At 42.5% G+C, this 23490-nt stretch overlaps 1 protein-coding gene across 1 annotated transcript in view; it reads right to left on the reverse strand.

Moving 5' to 3' along the window:
- Nucleotides 1-23490, reverse strand: part of ano3 (anoctamin 3) — a 582275-nt gene that overhangs the window by 196530 nt on the left and 362255 nt on the right. The window contains exons 4-6 of the mRNA XM_060838668.1: nucleotides 12274-12384; nucleotides 4311-4438; nucleotides 1006-1164 (exon numbers count right to left, since the gene is read on the reverse strand). Of these exons, the coding sequence (XP_060694651.1) occupies nucleotides 1006-1164; nucleotides 4311-4438; nucleotides 12274-12384 (398 nt within the window). The remainder of the gene's footprint in view (nucleotides 1-1005; nucleotides 1165-4310; nucleotides 4439-12273; nucleotides 12385-23490) is intronic.

A 23490-nucleotide genomic window follows, 5' to 3' on the forward strand; every position in this document is an offset into this window, starting at 1 on the left:
TTACTGCCAAGAACAGTGTGTGTGAATCCAAGACTGTGTGAGAGAGAGTGCTTGACAGAGAGAGACCACGAGAGAGACAGAGAGTGAGTGAGGGAGAGAGAGCATGTGTGAGACAGAGAGACTGAACAAGATCTCGATAGAGAGAGATTGACCGCAAGAGAGAAAGAGATGCATAGCATGAGACAGAGTCTGATAGAGGAAGAGAATGAGAGAGAGAAAGAGAACATGAAAGAGTGAGAGTGAGTCAGGGACAGGCTACAAGAAAGAGAGAGCACATAAGAGAAGGATGCAAGAGAGAGAGAGAGGCAGTGAGTATGAGAGAGTGCAAGAAAGCAAACACGAGAGAAAGAGAGCATGACTGATGAGTGCAAAAGAGAGAGAGTGCGTGACAGAGAGCACATGAGAGAGAGTGTGTGAGAGATAGACAGACTGACTGACAGACAGACAAACAGATAGATAGATAGATAGATAGATAGATAGATAGATAGATAGATAGATAGATAATCCTAATAGAGCATTGACCAGAGACAGACAGTAGGGATCAGCTGCTCACTCCTTCAACCGGTAAAGCTAGTGAAAGAGGTCCTTTTATGAAGCAACTTCACACAGATATTTAAATGCAGTGACATGGGAGATTATTATAAATAACCTAATGTGAAGCATATATAGTAGCTAACGAAAATCTGAAATAAAAGCAAAACAACACTGGGATAGATTAGATCTGTAGATAAGGGAGGAATTGACCTTTCAGCTTGCAGCCCTTTTACATCAGCACAAGGATAAATTATGATGCATGAGGCTCTAAGCAAGTGGAGAGGCAAAAAAGCAGGAAGAGAGAAAAAAGAAATTGGAAGCTCTGTAACGGAATGGAAGGAGAGAGGGATTGTGGCAAGATGGGACACTAAGGTGCGAAAGGCCCTGAATACTCTTTCCAAATGACTTGTCCTCTTTCTACATTTCTAGACTTTCTTCTCCACTCATAAACTAACTTTCTTTGGTTCACACCTCTCTTTCCAGTTGCAGTCCTTCTGCTCGCAGGTTTCTTTCGAAAGTATTCCTCTTCTCCACCTGTATACTCGATATTTTATAGACCAAAATGTAATCAATCCGCTTCTTCCCATCTTTGAAGAAAAGACCAAATGACATCTCGGAGCATTTGTCATCCTAGGTGAAAGATATAAGGGACAATGTCAAATAAAACAACAGGAACCATCAGAATTAACATTCTTAAAAGGAAGTTTCAGGCATTTTTATTTCCTCTTGCTATCCCTAATAGTTTTCACTTTTCGTAGGTTTCAACCACAATTCTTCATCATTAGCACAGAAAGCAATAAATCTAATGTGATAAAACCTTATTCACACCAGTGGTTCTGGTTTGGAATGCATGCCTTGGAAGTGTGGTAAATGCAGACTAAATTGAGGCATTCAAGATGTCTTTGGCTGATTATTGTAATAGAAACAATGTCAAAGGGGTAAGGGAAAGGCAGGAAAGTAGCACTAATTCACAATGTTCTTTGGAGAGCCAGGACCAACACAATGGCCTGTTCCCCTGCCGAAGGAATGTGTGAATATTAAAATTTGACAAGTTGAAAAATTGGACAAAAAACTAACTTTGACAACTCTTAGAAACTTATTACATTTGATTTATCTGTGTACGGTTGCGTATATACAGTTTGATTTTTAAAAATGGTAACTGGCGTTGGTTCGCTCTCTACTCAGACTGCTCTGAAAGAAAAAAAACAATTCCTTTCTGACCACTACTTTAGAAATCTATGACATTCATCTGACCAAGGAGCTGCAGTAGAATGTGTGGATTTAACTGAGCCAGAGAAGTGTTAAATATTGGCTACAGCCCTTTTTTCAACCCAAGGCAAGATACTGAGAAATTCTTTAATGTGGTGCGATGCGATGATGTGGAATGCCAAAGTTGATGGTAAAAGTAGATACAACAGTAGATTTCCTCAGAGAGTAAATACTTGGAAAGAGTGCCTCTGGGTCCAAAGGGAGAGAGCAGGGAAGCCAAAACCATCAGTTTGCTCTGTCAAACAGCTAGATGCTTCTATAATTCTATGTCCTGTCTCCTTTGGTGGTGGACGAAGTGATTAGTCGTTGCATGTGGATGTGGTGCATTCAATTAGGCTGTTTTGTTCTGGATGGTGACAAGTTTGTTGAATGTTGTTGGAGCTGTACCTGTCCAGGCAAGTGGGGAGTATTCCACTGCACTCCTAACTTGTGCCTTATAGATGGTGGACAGGCTTTGGAGAGTAAAGAGGTGAGTTACTCGCTGCAGGATTCCCAGCTTCTGACTATTGTGTTCATGTGGCGATTCTAGTTTCTGGTCAAAAGTAACTTCCAAGATGTTGATAGTGGAAAGTCAGTAGTGGTAATATCACTGAATGAGAAAAAGTGAGGACGAGAGATGCTGGAGAGTCAGAGTAGAAAAGTATGACACTGGAAAAGCACAGCAGGTCCAGCAGCATTCAAGAAGCAGGGGAGTCGACGCTCCGGGCATAAGTCTCCTATAGGAATGCCTGAAACATCTACTCTCCTGCTCCTCGGATGCTGCCTGACCTTCTGTACTTTTCCAGAGCCATACTTTTTGACTCTAATATCATTGAATATCAGGAGTTAGACTGTCTCTTATTAGAGACAGTCATAGCCTGGCATTTGTGTGGCATGAATGTTACTTGCTACCTTTCAGCCCAAGGCTATATATTGACCAGGTCTCGTTGCATTTGAACATAGACTGCTTCAGTATTTGAGGAGTTGCAAATGATGCTGAGCATTGTTCAATCATCAGTGAATATCTCCACTTCTGACCCTGTCATGGAAGGCAGCAGCTGAAGATGGTTGGGCTGAGGACACTATCCTGAGGAACTCCTGCAGAGATGTCTTGGGGCTGAGATGACTGACCTCCAACAGCCGCACCCATTTTTGTCTGTGTTAGGTATGAGTCCAACAGTTTCCCCCCTGATTCCCATTGACTGCAGTTTTGCTAGGGCTCCTTGATGCCACACTCAGTCGAATTCAGCCTTGATATCAAGGCTTATTATTTCTGATTTTCAGTGAATTCACATTTTACCATCTGCCATGGTGCGATTCAAATCAATGTTAGATTAGACTTACAGTGTGGAAACAGGCCCTTCGGCCCAACAAGCCCACACCGACCCGCCGAAGCGCAACCCACCCATACCCCCACAATTACCCCTTACCTAACACTACGGGCAATTTAGCTTGACCAATTCACCTGACCCGCACATCTTTGTGACTGTGGGAGGAAACCGGAGCACCCGGAGGAAACCCACGCAGACACGGGGAGAATGTGCAAACTCCACACAGTCAGTCGCCTGAGTCGGGAATTGAACCCGGGTCTACAGGCGCTGTGAGGCAGCAGTGCTAACCACGGTGCCACCGTGCCCCCCCAAATGTTCCCAGACATTAGTCTGGGATTCCACACTACTCGTCCCAGTGACATGACCAATACACCAGTAGATCCACCTTCTTTTGTTTAATAACTTCTAAGGAAAGAGCGAATGTTTCAAGTTAACAATGTCTCTTGATGTCAATGGCATTTTGCCCAGTTATCAAGCAATGGCCCATATACTAACAACGCCTGATCATTCAAGGGACATCTATCATTTTGGCATTGGCAATACTTCATAACCCTGATTGAATTTTGAGGAGACATCATTCGTTAGAGTCAGTCAGTCAAGCAGCAAGATGTCTCTGAAGGGGGGAAAAGGATTGAGATAGCTCCAGAAGAGAACAACAGCAGTGAAGTTGCGAGTAAGAAATGCTTCTGTTGAAATCGCGGCGATAAAAATCAGATGTCTTTTATAACTTGACAAGTGATCTGTTCTTTAAGATTACTACCCAGGCAATAAAATGAAAGATTTATCTCAATTTTCCTTCCCAAGTTTTAAAACGCCATCAACACACTAAATATAGACTGGGGCAGCATGGTGGCTGAGTGACTAGCATTGATGCCTTACAGTACAAAGGATCTGGGTTCAATTCCAGCCTCAGGAGGCTGTCTTTGTGGAGGTTACGTGTTCTGCACGCGTCTGTGTGGGTCCCCTCCAGGTGCTCTGGTTTCTTCTTCCATTGCATGGATGTGCAGGCTAGGTGGACTAGCCATGGGAAATATGGGGTTACTTGAATAGGGTAGGTCTGGGTGGGAGGCTGTTTGAAGGGTCAGTGTGGACTTGATGTCCAGCTTCCATGCTGTTGGAATTCTATGGATTGAGCAGAGTTATGATCCCTAGAGGTCTCCCCAAAATGCACTGTATTAAACGACAGAAAAATTATACCCCTTGTTCTTCATCCTGAGTTTCCGATGACTGGCGATTTAATGTGTTTTGAATAAGGAAGTCATGATCACTCCGAGAATCATACGTTTTTTGCTCAGACTCTATGGTGTTCCATTCCTTCACTTCATCTGCAAAAGACCAGATAGAGCTTACAGTCGGATATTTGTCAAGATATTGTCAATAGCTTTATCAACTTGAACCCTATCCTGCAGATGCTGCTTGTAACTCTCCAGTGTTTGCTACACACAGTTGCAAAATTCAGAAATGTTCACAGTGCTACTTATTATGGATTCGCACTACAGTTGTTCTCATTAAGCACAGTGTGGAATACACAAATATTTATCATATGTAATAAAGCAACCTAATAAATCTATTCAAAGATTTCACTGTCAAAAAATGTTTATCATATTAAATTTGCATTCAATTACATGTTTGAGCAGGACGAAGGAATAGAATTCTGCAACTTAGTCAATTTAGTGTAAATGAAAGTTCTCATATTCAGCTGCTACTGAACACAATCCACAGGGACACAGTCTCCATCTTGGACATGTTAAATAGAGTCACTCATGACGAGTAGAGAAGTGGATAGTGTTCTTTATTAGTGGCTCCATGTGGGATACTTTCCTGGTCTGAATATTTTTCACGTGTTCTGACAGAATACCGAAAATACATTCTGAGAAAGTTATCAGATCTGGTGCCTGAGAACAATCCTCAAAATGTGCTGTTTCTAGGGTGCTAGAAAAAAGGTAAAGTTCCCACAGTCACAGAAGACCAAAGGCCTGCTCTGTCATGAGAAAGGAACAGCTGGTAGTAGTTTAACCTGAAGGTCATCACGCCTCAGGCCAGGGGAGAGAGGTTGAGGAGGAGAGTCCTTCATGGTAGCCTGAGCCAGTGTGGGAAATAAGCATGATATCAACTGAACTTATGCTGAAATATAACCCATCACTGCAGGGCAGGTTGTGGTTCAGTTGATACATGTCCCAGTGGCTGAAAACCATGTCACACCCCAGAACTTGAGCACAAAATTCAAGCCTGATCCCTGATTGCAGGACTCAGGGATTCAGCATCCTTAGAGTTGAAATGAAATAATTAACCAAAGCCCTCATTGCCTTTGTGGGTTAATGTAGAAGTCCTCCCTCAAAAAAGAATAGGGAATTTATTCACAGGATTTAATCCTTGGTCAGGCAACATCACAAAGAAAAATAAAATTAATTAGTCACTGTCACATTAACTAGATTAACTAGTTACTGTCACATTGACTAGATTAACTAGCTACTGTCACATTGACTAGATTAACTAGTCACTGCCTCATTGCTGTTGTGTTCCCTACATTACAACCTTCATACTTCACAAGTTTAATTGATTGTTAAGCACTTTGGAGCATAGTTATGAAGGACATTATAGAAGTTCAAGTTTACTTAAAATAATTAATTCACTAATTTACATTGGTCCAGGAAGATCTCACATATTTCACGATAATATCTAAATGATTCCAGAATCTGATTTCACAAGGGGTGGCATGGTGGCTCAGTGGTTAGCACTGCTGCCTCACAGCACCAGGAGCATGAGCTCAGTTCCAGCCTCAGGCGAATGTCTGTGTGGAGTTTGCACATTTGCCCTGTGTCTATAAGGATGTACTCCTATTTCCTCCCACAATCCAAAGATGTGCAGTTCAGGTGAATTGGCCATGCAAAATTGCCCAAGTGTTAGGTGCATTAGTCAGGGGTAAATATAAGGGTGGGGGGTGGGTTGGTTTGGACTTGTTGAGCCAAATGGCCTGCTTCCATACTGTAGGGAATCTAATCTAACATGAAGGACTGAAAACAACAGATCCTTTCTAGCTTGCGTTTAGTGTTTAGACTTACACAAAGTCTGCCTTTTAAGCCTGCATCTTCTTTCTAATGTGTAATCCCTATCTTGAATTTCTCTTTTCATGGATTTTATTTTGTACAGATTTCTCTAACACTTCTTGCATTAGCCTTATTGCATTTTTGGGTTTAATGTTTCACAATCCAGCTTAAAGTCACTGCGTGTTTCCATGTGTTTCCATGCCGTTTCTGAAGCTAAATTACAAGCGTCGATCACAACCAAAAGTGCAATGACATTCATGTAACATGATGCTGTAATTAATCACATGACATCAGTCAGAAACAAGGCACCAATCATGGAACATGTGAAGAGAGAGATCCTAAATATTACATGGGAGAGGTGTTCTAGATTAGATTAGATTACTCTAGATTAGATTAGATTACTCACAGTGTGGAAACAGGCCCTTCGGCCCAACAAGTCCACACTGACCCGCCGAAGCGCAACCCACCCATACCCCTACATATACCCCTTACCTAACACTACGGGCAATTTAGCATGGCCAATTCACCTGACCCGCACATCTTTGGACTGTGGGAGGAAACCGGAGCACCCGGAGGAAACCCACACAGACACGGGGAGAATGTGCAAACTCCACACAGTCAGTCGCCTGAGGTGGGAATTGAACCCAGGTCCCCGGTGCTGTGAGGCAGCAGTGCTAACCACTGTGCCACCGTGCCGCCTTAAATAACTTATTTACAGATTCAAATAAAGAAGTGTCACAGAACACTTACAAAAGCCTTACTTAATAATGAGGAGCAGGTGACTTGGGGGAAGGTGTATGCACAGACATTCAAGTCCAGAGATATTTAACTAGAGACTAAAAAATTGTAGATGCTGGAATCCAAAACAGACAGGCAGGAGGCTGGAAGAATCCAGCAAGCCAGGAAGCATCAGGGAGGTGGAGAAGTCGATGTTTCAGGTGTAACTTTTCTTCAGGGACCTGCAATATCTCAAAGAGCAGGTAACAACATTGGCTTAAAGTTCCAAGGTAAAACATGGTGGCAGTGAGAAAACCGAAACAGAACCAGGGTCTGATGTTACAGCAGAGTCCAAGGGTCACAGCTCAAAAGGGAAGGTCCAAAAGACAGGCAGTGGTAGTTGGGACATGAGGTCTACATGGACAGTCAGAGAGATGTGTTGGTTTATATGGACCATTGGAGTAATCTAGAAGACAATGAAATTGCCTCTGTCAAATAGATGCAATATATTGAAGATTAACAGAAAAAAATGCTGGGAATGGAAAAGACTCGAAAGCAGAAAGACACCTTGGAAAACTTCAGTTACAGTGTTAGAGGCTGGGAAGATGATAAAGGACAAGAAAGTAAATCCTCACAAGACTTTGAAGCTTAGCCACAAGAGAAACATATCCTGGAGGATAGAAACAGAATTGGAACACTGCTACGTAAGAAGGGGAAAAAACAAATCAGCCATCCTGGGTCATTAAGTTGCTATAATCCATCGGGGTGACAGCTCCATTGCCATTACCTTAGCCATGAGATAACACTGAAGACCCATCATAAGATGGGAAGTAGGAGCTCTTGGAAGTGGTAATAGCTCACAATATTCTAGTAAAACAAAGCAGGGAAGAAAGTACGAAGGAACATGATGCATTGATTAAAACAGACAATGCATACTTCCTTCGCCCCAAAAGAATTTTAGAGATAGAATGGGTGAGAATTATTCAGCAATATCTGCATTTAGGAGAATTAACTGAGGCCATTTTACCAGATTTATATTATCCCTAGCAGGATATTGCATGTACAGAGCTTTGCAGGATGAATATGGTAGTTGATGTGCGAGATAAGAAATGAGCAACTATCGTTAATCCAAGGAGGTTGTAACACTAGAACAATCCAACAAATCCGCTATACAGGTAAAAATCAGGGTCATAATAAGTGAATGTTGATAGATTGAGAATTCTTCTGATGAGCATATGATGTTAGAAAGCCATAGGAAATGGTCAGTATCAACGACCATATTTGGTTGGACCGCGAAACAGAATTAGAAGTACAATAAATGTCCAGCAGGAGGAGCTAAGCATTACACGTGTCCAATTTAGGGAATTTCATTAATTAACAGCTCCTTCGAGACCCCAAAAATGATAACACTCCTGCAAAACGACATAGAGTCACAGAGATGTACAGCACAGAAACAGATCCTTTGGTCCAACTCTTCCATAATTTTGAGAAAAATGCAAATCACACAAGGAGAAAGCTCAATAAAATTAAATTCAATTTAGACAGACAGCTTGCCATCATTGAAATCTGAGAGAATCAGACCAACAAACATAAAGCTCCAAGGTCCAGGAGGCATAGATTTTGGGACACATTACCACCAATAGTCTTAGAGGAAAAAGCATCACTGAAATATTACACATACTGAGGAATGAGAATATCTCATCTTGAGCGTACAAGTGTTCACTTCGGACACTTAGAGAAAGTAGATACAATATTTCAGAATGAAGACGAGAAGGAATAGCAGCAAGAATTTAGGAAACTATTCAAAGCTTCAGGCAATTTGAAGCAGGATATTCTGCAAGAAGATGCTAAATTGATCTGCTTCTACTCTCCCAGAAAAAGTTCCTCATCCTTTGAAAGGAAAAGTTACACCTCAGTTAGAAAACCTGGATGAAAGCAAGGTAATATCATCCGTGACAGAACTGACACAGTGCTGCTCAGGGCTGGCAACAGGTCCTAAGATAAATGGAGAACCAAACAGTGTGTGGATCGCACCCAGTCAAAAGAGTAAGAAAGGAAGTCCAGCTTCCTTCGCTGATGATGGTGGGACAAAATTGAGAGCAACCTGGTTTTAACAGCACTGTGCATTCAACATTTCTGACTACATTAATCACACTAATTGGGTGATATTACTTCAGCTGCTACCACTTGGGATCTCCTCCGCATCAGAAATTTTTGAAAGGGCAATATCTTAGAATCCTGGAAGGGAGACTGGGAACCATTTTCCACGTGGATGGCATCCTACAGCACGACAAATGAAGATGAAACACAACCAAACATTCAGGTATATGATAATGACATAACAAAACACAGGCCTTTCGCCGAATGAGAAGTGTTCATACTTCTCTCGGACACAACCTCCAAGGTGGATCAAAAGAAGACGTCAATGATCAATGAATTTCAAGCATGCAGTACAAAGAAGATCAAAGTTTGGGAGAAAATTTGTAGCTTGGGTGCTCGTTGTTGTGGTTTTGTTCACTGAGCTGGGATTTGTGTTGCAGACATTTCGTCCCCTGTCTAGGTGACATCCTCAGTGCCTGGGAGCCTCCTGTGAAGCGCTTCTGTGATCTTTTCTCCAGCATTTGTAGTGGTTTGAATCTGCTGCTTCCGGCTGTATTCAATCAATAAACACATCGACTTGGACCCAATATACCGACCACTGCAGCGGACAGCTGGACCTGAAAACCGGAAGCGGCAGATTCAAACCACTACAAATGCCAGAGGGAAGATCACAGAAGCGCTTCACTGGAGGCTCCCAAGCACTGAGGATGTCACCTAGACAGGGGATGAAACGTCTGCAACACAAATTTCCAGCTCGGCGAACAGTACATAGAAGATATCCAGAGGTTCTTCGGCATGGTGAATCTAGTGGGAATTTTTTTCCCTAACTTTGCCAGTCTCACTTAATCCATTATTGAGCTTTCAAAACAAGGCCAGCAAGAGGACTGGAGTCATGAACATACTGCTGCTCTTGAAAAGATTAAGGAGATGTGACTTTACTGTTGCTTTAGCACATTATAATCCAGACTTAATTCCTACACTACCATAGGACTAGAATAATCCTTATTCAAGCGTAAGTTAATGGAATGTGAAAATTTAATTTATTTTACAGGAAGAATTTTGATGGTGACTAACAGAAGTATACAGCCAAAAAGAAGGAAACATTAACAGTGAAAGGTTTGACTCATTGACTCATTTTGGGTTGAGATATACGCTGAAGCTTTGGTAACATTATTGGGTTGGAAAACCATTTCAGCCATATCTCCACACATGTAATAATTCAGGCTTGGGCTGGTGAGGTATGACAGCATAATCAAATTCCATTCAAAGCGCAAGTAATGGGAGATACATGCACGAGAAACAGTGAAGTGAGCAGAAAAAGAGCAACTTATTTTTGTAAAAGTAACATCTTATTCTATGGCTATAATCAACATTTCACCAGATTAAGAGAGACATTGAGGAGAAATGCAATGTAGATGCACGTGTATCTCAAAATCTGATACAGACTGCACAAAGGTTAGAAAACTCTTTCCCAAAGGTGGTGTGTGCGTGGTTGTGGTGCTGAGTATCCATGGATGCATTGTGGGTGGATGAGTGGAGGGAAGGTCAAAATATATTCCAGCAGACCACTTGTTGAAATGGCACCATAAGCAAAAGACAATACTGGACAATAATGGAAGATTTATTGCTCATACCAAAGTCGATGTGAAGAGAAATCCTACTGAAACTCCATGGGGAATATCCAGTTTCCACCAAGTAAAAGGAAAGAGCATGACAATCCATGTGGTGGTCAGACTTTTCAAAGGACATATAGAACTACATTTCAAAGTGCTACGTGTGGGCCATACACACCCAAGTGCCAAGTACAAAGTCAACAATTTCATCCACATTCCCAACAATATTATTGGAGAGGTTAGCAATGGGTTGATCTGATTTCGGAGGGAAGTTGTATTGCGGGCCAACTATTATTCAGGATGGATTGAGGAGGCATGACTTCATTTAGACAAAGTAGATACAGTGATGAGGGCACTGAAAAAGGAGGTACACGGTTTTCCAGAGGAATTCCCAGAGGACATTAGACCTCAGTTCATGAACAAGGATTTGAGGAAGTTTATTCTGGAGGTGGACATTGATCATATGACATGCTCCCCATCTTCAGTTAAACAGAGAGGGAACAGCAGACAAGATATTGAAGTTATAAGAACCCAGACTAGGAATGGGGTTGACTCGGTCACAGACCAACATCACTGCATCAGGGGTACCTGCCAATGGAATTATTAATGTATGGATGATTAAAATGGATCACCAGTTCTAGAACAATTTTAAACCAAACATAAACTCAAGATCACAAGAAGATAAAACAGCCCCAGCATTAAGCAGCAGAAGTGATGCAATCCGACACACAGGCCAAAATCTCAGTCAACTGTAAAACAAGGCCAGGAAGTCTGACGAAGGGACATGATAACAGAAGCTATGTTCATTAGGGAACCAGACTATCTGAGGTTTTATATTGCCGGAGCATTTCAGATGGGACAGGAAGGCATTGTATTTACTTGAGTCAGGAAGTGAGACCAAGTGCGATTATCAAAAGATAGGACACAACTGTACCTAGAACACATTCACCAAAATACAGGAATGTTACAACTATTCTAGACATGGGACAACACTATCACCCTCAGGATGACCTCAAATGAACCAGGTCAAGATATCCAGACAGAGTTCCAGCTTATCTCAACCTGTTAAACTGAGACATTGAAGGAAGGCAAAAATTGTTTCAATGATTGCAACAATGTAATATCAAAGATTACAAAGACTATGGAAGTAGGTGCGAGTGAGCTATTGGAATAATGGAGACCAAGCAAAGAGAACCTTGGGGCGAGGGGGGTGGGGCGAGGGGGGGGGGGGGGTGCGGGGTAGACAAGTTCTTTAACATAATATATCAGATGATTAAATGATGACATGACTCTAGCATCGGTAGAAAAGAAGATTAGTCTTGATTGAACCTGTATGCAGAGACCTGTATTTGAGAAACTACTACATATAGATATCAATAAAGGAGCTTTACATTGCATGAGGAATTGAAGGAGCTCACTAAGCAGCAAGAAAATAACAGCCTCAGAGAGAATATACCCACAGTCTGAGACAGCCAGGACCAGTTCCCAGTCAGCTAGTGCTGGTTTAAAGCAGCAGTATCAGTAACAATCTCAGCTGTGCTGCATTTATTTTCCAATGAACCTGGCGCAACATTTCATTGTTCATCTCACTCCTTTATTGGAGGCAAGAGATTTAGAATTGGCAGTTGAATGGTCTTCTCAGAGAAATTACAAACAGGCACAAAGCATCGAAACAATGAATACCTAGGCAGGTGACACAGTCATTGAGAGGTCCTTGCGTTGAAATATTGGAATGGCACTGTTGACAGGAATATCCCAACACGCACTCATCTGGGACTGGGTCTGAAACTATATCTGTAAAGAGAAGGCACAAAAAAAAATCTGAGAGGTCAACTTTAAATATGCAAGCAAATAATTTCACAAATGTATGCATGAAATAGGTGAGGAGCGTTTAGCCAGTGACACTGTTTAGTACAATTTGCAACTTGTATGGAGTTCTTAACGTTGGAAAGATCACAAGGTGCTGTGAAAGGAGTATTACAATCCAAAATATGACACTGAATCACATAAGATCTTGCTATTGTGGGCTACTATAATCTTAGCGAGATAGGTAGGTTTTCAGGAGCATCCTCAATAAAAACAAAGGTAGCAAGATTTAAGGAGGGAATACCAGAGGTAAGGGCCTTCAGGACGACACTGAGTTTAGGATCAGGAATAGACTATTTGGTTCAAAGAACTTACTTCACCATGAAGGTTACAGCTGATGTGGTTTTGGTATCAACTCCACTTTCAGCCACCACCCCTAACTTTTGACTCTATCATCTATCAGATGTTCATTTTAGTGCCAAACTTTCACTGACAGCTTTAACCAATAAATTATAACATTACATCTGCTTTCCTAATCACTTGTTGTACCTACATACTAACCTCATGGAATTAACTTCTGATAAATACCAGACTTGAAATGTTAACTCTTTCTCTCTACCAAGGTGTTGCCAGACCTGCAGAGTTTCTCCAGCATTATGTGTTTTGTTTGTGATTTTTATACTCAGATCCCTCCACACCATCGAGTTTTACAGTCTCCCTCTATTTAAATACATGTTGCTCTGTTATAATGCACGTTTCATCAGCGTGAATTGGCTATAACACGATTGATGAATTGTCGACGCTGTTTGGATAACACAAACTTCCTACTGAACGGGTATAGTGATTTTCTATTTGTGATCCCATACAGTGCAATTTCCTATTGTGGTTTTCTATAGCGTAAGTTTCTATAGCACAGGGTTGACGAGGAACATTACTGTTACATTATCACAGAACGACCTGCATTGCACTTTTCCACACTTGGTGCCAATATCTACTCTCACAAATACAACCGTCTGTGATGTCTCAGGGAGATTCACCAATCCTACTTGCTGGTATGTTTTTACACACCTCTGGAGCAGGTGAGACTTGAACCTGGGCTATCTGAAACACAGTCCTTTAAATCCCAATGCCTGAAAAAGCTCATGATGTCAGTTACCCTTTTCAATTACTAAGCAGGTTTATTTGCAAGCATGAGCTTTCAGACTGCTGCTCCTTCATCAGGTGGCTGTGCACCTGATGAAGGAGCACCACTCTGAAAGTTAGTGCTTCCAAATAAACCTGCTGGAATATAACCCGGTGCTGTGTGATTTTTAACTTCGTACACCCCAGTCCAACACCGGCACCTCCAAATCATTTTCAATTACTGACTGTGTTATAGAATGTGGACAAGTTGAATTTGCCCAAATTATCCTCCATTTGCCAAATTTAGAAGTATTAATCTGGAATTAAGACTCTAATGATGACTACAAAACCATTGTCAATTGTCGGAAAAAACTCCTCTGGTTCACTAACGTCCTTTAGGGAAGGAATCTGCCATCCTTACCTGGTCTGGCAGACATGTGACACCAGAGCCACAGCAATGCGGTTGACTCTTAACTGTCCCCTGGGTAATTAGGGATGGGCAATAAATACTGGGAGCAAATGAGAACAGCAGATGCTGGAGATCAGAGTAGAGACTGTGGTGGTGGAAAAGCACAGCAGGTCAGGCAGCATCCGAGGAGCTGGGAATTGATGTTTCGGGCATAAGGATGAAGGGCTTATGCCCAAAACGTTGACTCTCCTGCTCCTTGGATGCTGTCTGACCTGCTGTGCTTTTCCAGCACCACACCTTCGACTCTGGGTAATAAATACTGTCTAGCCAGTGAGGCTTTCAACCCATGAATAAATTTTTAATAAGTGAGGGTTAGCAGAATTAAAACAGAGATAAGGAGAAATTCTTTTCTCAAAGGAAATTTGGATCTGTGAAAATCATTATCCCAAAGTGGTGCAGATGCTGAATAAAGTAAGAATGAGATAGACTGAGTAGTAGGTTGGTTGTGGGTTGAAGGGTTATGGGGAGCAAGCAGAAAAGTGGAGTTGAGACTAGAATGAAGTCAGCCATGATTGTATTAAATGGCATAACAGGCTTGAGGAGCTGAAATAGCTTCTCCTAGTTCTTATATTCTTCACTTCTCCTGGGAGCAGGTAAGGTTGACCAATTGCCGGACAGATAAAGTTGAAGTTAGGTTTTGGCTGGGTGAAGGCTGTCCCATCCAGTAAGTGAGACAACAAACTGAAGTCAGAGTACAGAGAGAAAATCAGAAATTGCTGAGGAAACTCAGCAGGTTTGGTAGCATCTGTGGAGGGAAATCAGAGTTAATGTTTCTTCAGAACTGACAGTAGCTAGGAAATGTTTAGAACATAGAACATAGAACAGTACAGTGCAGAACAGGTGCTTCAGCCCCCGATGTTGCGCCGACCTGTGAACTATTCTCAGCTCGTCCCCCTACACTATCCCAAAATCATCCATGTGCTTTTCTAAGGATTGTTTAAATCTCCCTAATGTGGCTGAGTTGACTATATTAGCAGGTAGGGCATTCCATACCCTTACCACTCTCTACATAAAGAACCTGCCTCTGACATCTGTCTTAAATCTATCACACCTCAATTTGTAGTTATGCCCTCTCGTACATGCTGACATCATCATCTTAGGAAAAAGTCTTTCACTGTCTATCCTATCTAAACCTCTAATCATCTTGTATGTCTCTCTCAAATCCCTCCTTAGCCTTCTTCTGTCCAATGAGAACAGACCCAAGTCTCTCAGCCTTTCCTCATAAGACATTCCCTCTAGACAGGGAACAGCCTGGTCAAGCTCCTCTGCACCTTTTCCAATGCTTCCACATCCTTCCTGTAATGGGACAATCAGAACTGTACACAATATTCCAAGTGTGGCCACACCAACATTTTGTATAGTTGGAGCATGGTATTGCACCCTCTACTAATGAAACCTAACACAGTATGCCTTCTTAACAGCACCATCCACCTGGGTGGCAACTTTCAGGGATCTATGCACATGGACTCCAAGATTCCTCTGACATCCACACTACCAAGAATCTTTCCATTAACCCAGTACTCTGCCTTCCTGTTATTCTTCCCAAAGTGCATCACCTCACATTTAGCTGCATTGAACTCCATTTGCCACATCTCAGCCCAATACTGCAGTTTATCCAAGTCCCCCTGCAATTTGTAACATTCTTCCAAACTGTCCACAACTCCACCAACTTTAGTGTCGTCTGCAAATTTACTAATCCATCCACCTGTGACTGTTTCTTAGTCATTTATAAAAGTGACAAACAGCAGTGGTCCAAAAACAGATCGTTGTGGACTCCAAACTGAATATTTTCCATTAACCACCACTTGCTGCTTTCTTTCAGAAAGCCAGTTTCTAATCCAAACTGCTAAATCACCCTCAATTCCATGCCTCAGCATTTTCTCCATCAGCCTACCATGTGGAACCTTATCAAAGGCTTTACTAAAGTCCAAGTATACCACATCAAATGCCCTACCCTCAACTACATGCTTGGTCACCTTCTCAAAAAACTCAATGAGGTTTGTGAGACACAACCTGCCCTTGATGAAACCATGTTGACCATCTGAAATCAAATTGTTACTTGCTAGATGACTATAAATTTTATCTCTTATAATCCTTTCCAAAACCTTTCCTTCAACAGAAGTAAGACTCACTGGTCTATAATTACCTGGGTCATCTCTGCTGCCCTTCTTGAACAAGGGTACAACATTTGCAATCCTCCAGTCCTCAGGTATTAAACCTGTAGACAATGATGACTCAAATATCAAAGCCAAAGGCTCTGCTATCCCCTCCCTAGCTTCCCAGAGAATCATCAGATAAATTCCATTCGGCCCAGGGGACTTGTCTACTTTCACTCCTTCTAGAATTGATAACACCTGTTCATAACTAACCTAGATCCGTTCTAGTCAAATATCTTTGTTTCTGATTTCTAGCATTTGCAGTTCTTTGGTTTTTATATTTCAGCGTGGAGATAGAGAAAGGTGGGTAAAGTATGAGGTGCAACATTTCTTTCAAGGAGACAGAGAATAAGGATTGTTGTAGGGTTATTTTGGCCTCCTATGTTCTAAAGTGCGAAAAAACATCAAAAATAAATTAATAAGTTCTATTAAAAAAATTGAAACCCTGTGGAAGTAAAAGCTATATTTGGAGAATAGTTTCTCTCGAGGAAATGTCTAATGAGTGGTTGTAAAATTTACAATGCTCTAGATAACTCTACAGGCACAGGGTAAATCCTGTGTAACCTGATTAACAATTCCTTTTCTTTATGGGTCTTATTACAGTGCAAGTTGGTACTGAATTATTTACACCGACATACAATTTAATGTAAGGGAAACAATTTGAACTGGAATTGTAATATTTTGGGGGGAAATTAGTTCTCCACATCAATACATCTACATACTTTGCCTTATCCATTGATGTTATTAATTTCAAAGAAAAGTAATCTGCAGAATATACCACAAATAGTTGACTCTCATATTGTCAGCAAAACTAGGTAATATAGGCAATAAATTCTGCCTTCCTACAGTCACAAACATCTTAAAAACTGTACCTCGTATGAAGGAAGATGTCTGTGGCTGGAGGAGGTCAGCCTCTTCAGCTCCAAGACATCCCTACAGGAGTGCCTCAGGTCAACTGTTCTGTTAATCTGTCCTGCCGCATTCAAAGCATTTTCTAATCAATGTGTTGAGATGTTATTACACATCAGTAGTGCAGAAGTAATGTGAACCTGTATTCTTAAGTCAGAGGTCAAGACATTATCATTGTGACAAACACCCTTTTTCCTCAAGGTAGTATCTTCGGCCTAACAATCTTCAGCCATTTCATCAATAAGCTTCCCTCCAAATAAAGGTCAGAAGTGCGGATGTTCACTGGTAAAATGTTCAGCACCACTCACCCTTGAATCCGAAGGAATCCATTTACAAATGAACTAAGAACTGGACAACATTTAGGCTTACATTGACAAGAGATAAACAATATTTGAGCCACACAAACACCAGGCAATGGCCATCTCCAACACAAGAGAATCTAACCATCATCCTTTTGTATTCAACAATATTACCATTGCTAATCTTCTGCTACCAACATCCTGGTGGTTACCATTGACAAAGAACTGAACTGGGCTAGCTAAGTATATGTCACAAGAGCAGATCACAGACTAGGGATCCTGCAGCGAGTAACTCACCTCCTGATTATCCAAAGCCTGTCCATTCTTAACAAGGTCCAAGGCAGATGTGTGATGGAATATCGCCCACCCCCTTGCCTAGATGGGTGCACCTCCAACAACACTCAAGAAGCTTTATACCATCCAGGACAAGGCAATCCAACTGACTGGCACAGAGTCAAACATTTAAACTCTCCACACCAACACTCAGTATCAGCAGTGTGTACCATCTACAAGAAGCATTGCAGAAATTCACCAGGGGTCACTCAGTCACCATGACCCATGATCACTTTAAAAGGACAAGGGCAGCAGATGTATGGGAGTACAATCACCTGCAAGGTCCTCCCTAAGTCATTCACTGTCCTGACTTGAAAGTATATCGCCGTTCCTTCACTGGCGCTGGGTAAAAATCCTGGAACTCACTCATTAATGGCACCTAAGTAGACCTACCTAGAACAAATCAACTGCAGAAAGTTACTCACTATCACCTTGTCAAGGGTAATCGGTGATAGGCAACAAATGCTATCTAGCTAGTGATACCCAAATCCACTGAATTAATGTTAAGAAAAATACTGCTGGCTGAATTATATCTTTTATTTCCTCTGTCACAGGATATGTGCCAAGATCAGCATATCATGCTCAATCTTCCTTGTCCTTGAACAGAATGGCCTAATGGAGGAGACAGGTAAGACTCAACAATCTTACAGTGGATCACACATAGGTCAGACTAGGGAACAATGGCAAATTCCCTTTACAAGTGAACAACATGGATGTTTTTTACAACGATTGATCATAAGGTTATGGTGACAACTGCAGCAAACAGCCTTTAAATCACACATCTTGCAATCACATTTAAATTCCACCAGTGGCTGCGATGGGATTGAAACACATCTGGAGTGTTTACCAAGTTCTGGATTGCAAGTCTCATGACATTACCACCAGTGAATAGAATCTTTGCAATGTGGAAGTAGGCCACTCAGCCCATCAAGTCCACCTGACCCTCAGAAGAGCATCCTACCCAGACTCACCCCAATTCTGTAACCCTGCACTCCCAATGGTTAATCTACCTAGACACTATGGGCAATTTAGAATGGCCCATCCACATAGCCATATTTGTACTGTGGAAGGTAACCAGAGCATGTGCAAACTCCACATAGACAGTCACCTGACGGTGAAACTGAACCCGAGTCCCTAGTGCTGTGAGGCAGCAGTACTAACCACTGAGCCATCATGCCATCAAACCATAGCACTGCCTTGTTTAATAAAATCCTTACATTTAGTGACTGAAGTCAGACCTGTTCACTGCCTCCAGTGATTGCATGAGAGAAAGATTAGCACTAATTGCATCATTGCATTGTTTGGGTTCTGCATCAGCTGAAAGATGAACGCAATAATGATTTGGTATTAATTTTGACCATCACAACTTAGTGCGGTTCAGTTCTATAGGAAAGTCTAGAATATGATTACTTTTGGTCATCCTCCACAGGGAGTGACAAAGGAACTCAGTGAAATTGTTTCAGTTTGACAGACCAATGTCCGCACTGCAATACTGACATAAGCTTCACTCTGAAATTAAATCAGCTCTGGATAGCAAGTGGGAAACTACTTTTACATTGGTGTAGTGGAACAAGATGAATAATCACAGAAATAACAGGATTATTATTGCTAAATTGTGAATGATTCAACGATTGGTAAGGTAGCAAATAATGAATGAGATAGCTTCAGCTTACAGGAGGATAGAGATGGGCTGGTCAGTTGGACTGATCAGTGGCAAATGGAATTCAATCCTTTACTTGGATCTAAAATCCCTCATTCCAGTATCATTCTAGTAAATCTCCTTCACACTTTCTCCAGTGTTGAACATCCTTCCATAATGAAGGTGTCCAGAACCGAACACAATATTAAATGTGACCTGACCAAAGGTTTGTAGAGGTGCACCATCACTTCCTTGCTTTTATATTCTATCCTTTATTTATCGACTTGAGGATCTTTATACACCTTCTTAACAAATGTTTCAACTTCCTGGCCACCATAAAAGAATCATGCACATGATCTCCAAGATCCCTTTGCTCCTGTACTCCCCTGAATGTTGTATCATTCAGCCTGGATTGTACCCTCATGTTTCTCATACCTAAATGCATTTATCACATCTTTCTGCATTGAAATTCATCTGTCAGGTGTCTGTCCATTTGGCCAACTTGCCACTGTATCATTGAATTCCTACAGAGTGGAATCAGGTCATTTAGCTTACACATCCCTGGACACTATGGGCAATTTACCATTGCCAATCCATCTAACCTGCACATCTTTGGACTGTGGGAGGAAACCAGAGCATCTGGAGGAAACCCACAGAGACAAGGAGAGTAGGTGCAAACTCCACACAGACAGTCACCCGAGGCTGGAATCAAACCTGGGTTCCTGGTGCTGTGAGATAGCAGTGCTAACCACTGAGACACCGTCCCTCTGAAGTCACCCAGCATCATCGTCACAATTCACTATTCTCCCTAGCTTAGTACCATCTGCAAAATTAGAGATTATTGCAGTGAGCACCCATCACCAAATTGTTTGTATAAATCAGAAACAGCAAGGGTCCCAAAACCGATCCCTGGGGAACACAACTTTCAAATCATCTCCTATTTAAGAAAGGCTTGTCTATACCTACCCTCAGGTTCCCATTTTAGCCAACTTCTAATCCATGCCTCCATAGACCCATCAATCACAAGCCTCTTGAATTTGTGAACCAACCTGCCATGTAGCATGGTATCAAATGCTTCTGAAAGTCCAAATACACAACATCCACAGCACTACCCTCATTCCACTGCCTGTGTCACCAACACTGCTACACCATCTTCCTTTCTAACCTACCCTGTTCTTATTGAGGGCTTTATAACCCCAGATGTTAAGTACTGCTCTGGCTTGGGCCATAGTGTTACTATGTCATATCCTCCCCAAGCAATTTCTACTTCCAGTTCCCCAATTTTGCTCATCATACTCCATGCATTTGCATACATACAATTTAACCATGCCCTGATCTCTTTCTGGAATGCGACCATTTCTTTAATCGGTGTCAACACTCAAGCTCACATCCATCTCCTTCTTTCGCTTGACCCCCATCTTCTCTCTTCTGTCGCTTCTTCATTTTGTCAGTGGCAGTTGGGGTGAGATGAGCAATAGCAAGGACCAGTGGCCAAACAGGAAGATAATTTTTAAATATAAAAATTTATCTCAGGAGTTCCAGGTATACATTTTGGCAGCGGCTGAATCCCAATATATGTAGTGTCTCCCACCGCCCTCCTCCACTAACAGAAAAAGGACTCTCATGTGTTGCTAAAGTAAGGCATTCCAATTGATATTTCTTGTGCATCATGTGATTGATTAAAAGTTTACTATTACTTGATTAATTGAATAAGGCAACACAGAAGTACGAGAAATTATTTAACTCATAAATTTGTATAAATTAATTAAATAAGTAGAGAAGGATGGACAGGTGATGTACTGTATCTGGCTGATCCCATGGTGAACAGCAGTGACCACTTCTGCAGCAAGTGTTAGTTGCTGGAAGAACTCCGGCTCAGAGTTGATGATCTGGAATCTGAGCTTCTAACACTGCGGCACATCCGGGAGGGGGAGAGTTACCTGGTCGCTTTGATTCAGTAGGCAGTTACACTCGATAGATGAAGTAGTTCAAATTCAGTCAGTGATCAGGTGCAACAGGGTGTGAGTGTAGGTGAGGAAAAAGTGAGGACTGGAGATGCTGGAGACCAGAGTTGAAAAATGTGGTGCTGGAAAAACACAGCAGGCCAGGCAGCATCCGAGGAGCAGGAGAATCGACGTTTCGGGCATAAGCCCTTTTTCAGAAATGAGGCTGGTGTGCCAGGCAGGCTGAGATAAAAGGTAGGCGGGAGGGAATTTGGGGAAGGGGCGCTGGGAATACGATAGGTGGAAGGGGGTGTGTAGTGATGAGTTTGGTGGGGCAGGAGCAGGCTGAGACAATGGTTCGGATGGGGCAGTCGGGTTTGTGGATTTTGGGCAGGAGGTAGAAACGGGTGGTGCGGGTTGTGGGACTATGAGGTTGGAGGCAGTGGTTGGGAGATCCTCTGAGGTGATGAGGTTATGGTTGGTCTGGGAGATGATGGTTTGGTGGTCAAAGAGGCAGTAGGAGGAGGTGTCCGCGAGTTGGCGTCCAACTTCAGCGGTGTAAAGATCGATGCACTGCGCCTCCCTTGTCTTCTGGTTTGATGGTGAGGTTGAGGTTAGAGTGGAGGGAGTGGAAGGCTGCATGTTGTGAGCATGAGAGGTTGGAGTAGGTGAGAGGGATGGACAGGTTGAGGCGGTCAATGTCGCGGTGGCAGTTCGATATGAAGAGAACGAGGGCAGGTAAGAGGCCAACACAGGATGTCCAGGTGGATGGGGGTGTGTTAAAGGCAGGAGAAGGGGTCATCAGAAGGTGGGCAAGAGTCCTGGTTGAAGAAGTAGGCGCGGAGGCGAAAGCAGTGGAAGAAATGCTCGATGTCTCGCCGCGTGTCGAACTCATTGATCCGGGAGCATAGTGGGATGAAGGTGAGGCCCCTGCTGAGGACTGATCGTTCATCCTCAGAGAGGGGGAGGTCTGGAGGGATGGTGAAAATACGGCAGGGCTGTAGAGATGAGTTCAGTGGGGCAGGAGCAGGCTGAGACCTATCGTATTCCCAGCGCCCTTTCCCTAAATTCTCTCCCCCCTACCTTTTATCATGACTGTAAGTGAGGCAAGTAGGGGGATTCTGAGTTCAGGAGCGGAGGAGCCTCAGCCCTTGACCTTGTCCAACAGGTATGAGATTTTTGCTCCCTGTATGGATGAGGAAAAGGGCTGTGGACAGGATGAGCCAGCTGACCATGGCACCATGAAGCAGTAGGTTATTGAAGAGGGGAGAGCAAAAAGATAAGTAGCTGTTATAGGGGATTCAATAATTAGGGGCCGGATAGTATCCTTTCTGAGCTGGATCGGGAGTCCCACGTGGTGTGTTGCCTGCCCGGCTTCAGGGTGCAGGACATCTCCGACCGGCTTGAAAGGATATTGGAACGGGAGGGAGAAGATCCAGTTGCTGTGGTTCATGTTGGCACAAAAAACATAGGCAATGCTAGGAAGGAGGACCTGTTTGGGGATTATCAAGCACTAGGAAGGAAATCGAAGAACTGGTCCTCAAGGGTCATAGTCTCTGGATTACTGCCTGAGCCACATGCTAATTGGCAAAAGAATAAAGAAAAATAGAGAAATAAACATGTGGCTAAAAGATTGGTGTGGGAGAGAGGGGTTCCAATTTCATGGGACATTGACATCAGCTTTGGAACCAGGGCGATATGTACCGATGGGACAATCTCCACTTACCGATCTGGAACCAATATTCTGGCCAAGAGGATAAATAGGGTAATCGGTAAGACTTTAAACTTGTGAGTCAGGGTGAAGGGAAAGCAAAAGCAACAGGGAGTGAGGAGTCAAGTAGAAGGATAAGCAGCAGATTGGCATGTGTGCAAGGTTTAAGTTCAAGGCAAACAAGGAATGAAGCTAAAAGGAAGGATAACTTAGCACATATTACTAAAGGTGATGGGAAATTTTGAGGATAAGAAAATTAGCATAAAGGGGCTTTAACCGAATGCTCATAGTATTTGGAACAAAGTAGATGTACTAATAGCACAAATCATTGGGAATGATTATGATGTGGTAGGGATCACAGAGACCTGTTTGCAGGGGGTTCAGGATTGGCAGTTCAACATCCAAGGATTTACAACTTATCGAAAAGACAGGGAGCTCGGCAGAGGGAGTGGGGTTGCCTTGTTAGTTAAGAATAAAATTAAATCTATGGCACTGAATGACATAGGGTCAGAC

Source organism: Hemiscyllium ocellatum, chromosome 18, assembly GCF_020745735.1.
Source record: "Hemiscyllium ocellatum isolate sHemOce1 chromosome 18, sHemOce1.pat.X.cur, whole genome shotgun sequence".
Taxonomy (NCBI): Eukaryota; Metazoa; Chordata; class Chondrichthyes; order Orectolobiformes; family Hemiscylliidae; genus Hemiscyllium; species Hemiscyllium ocellatum.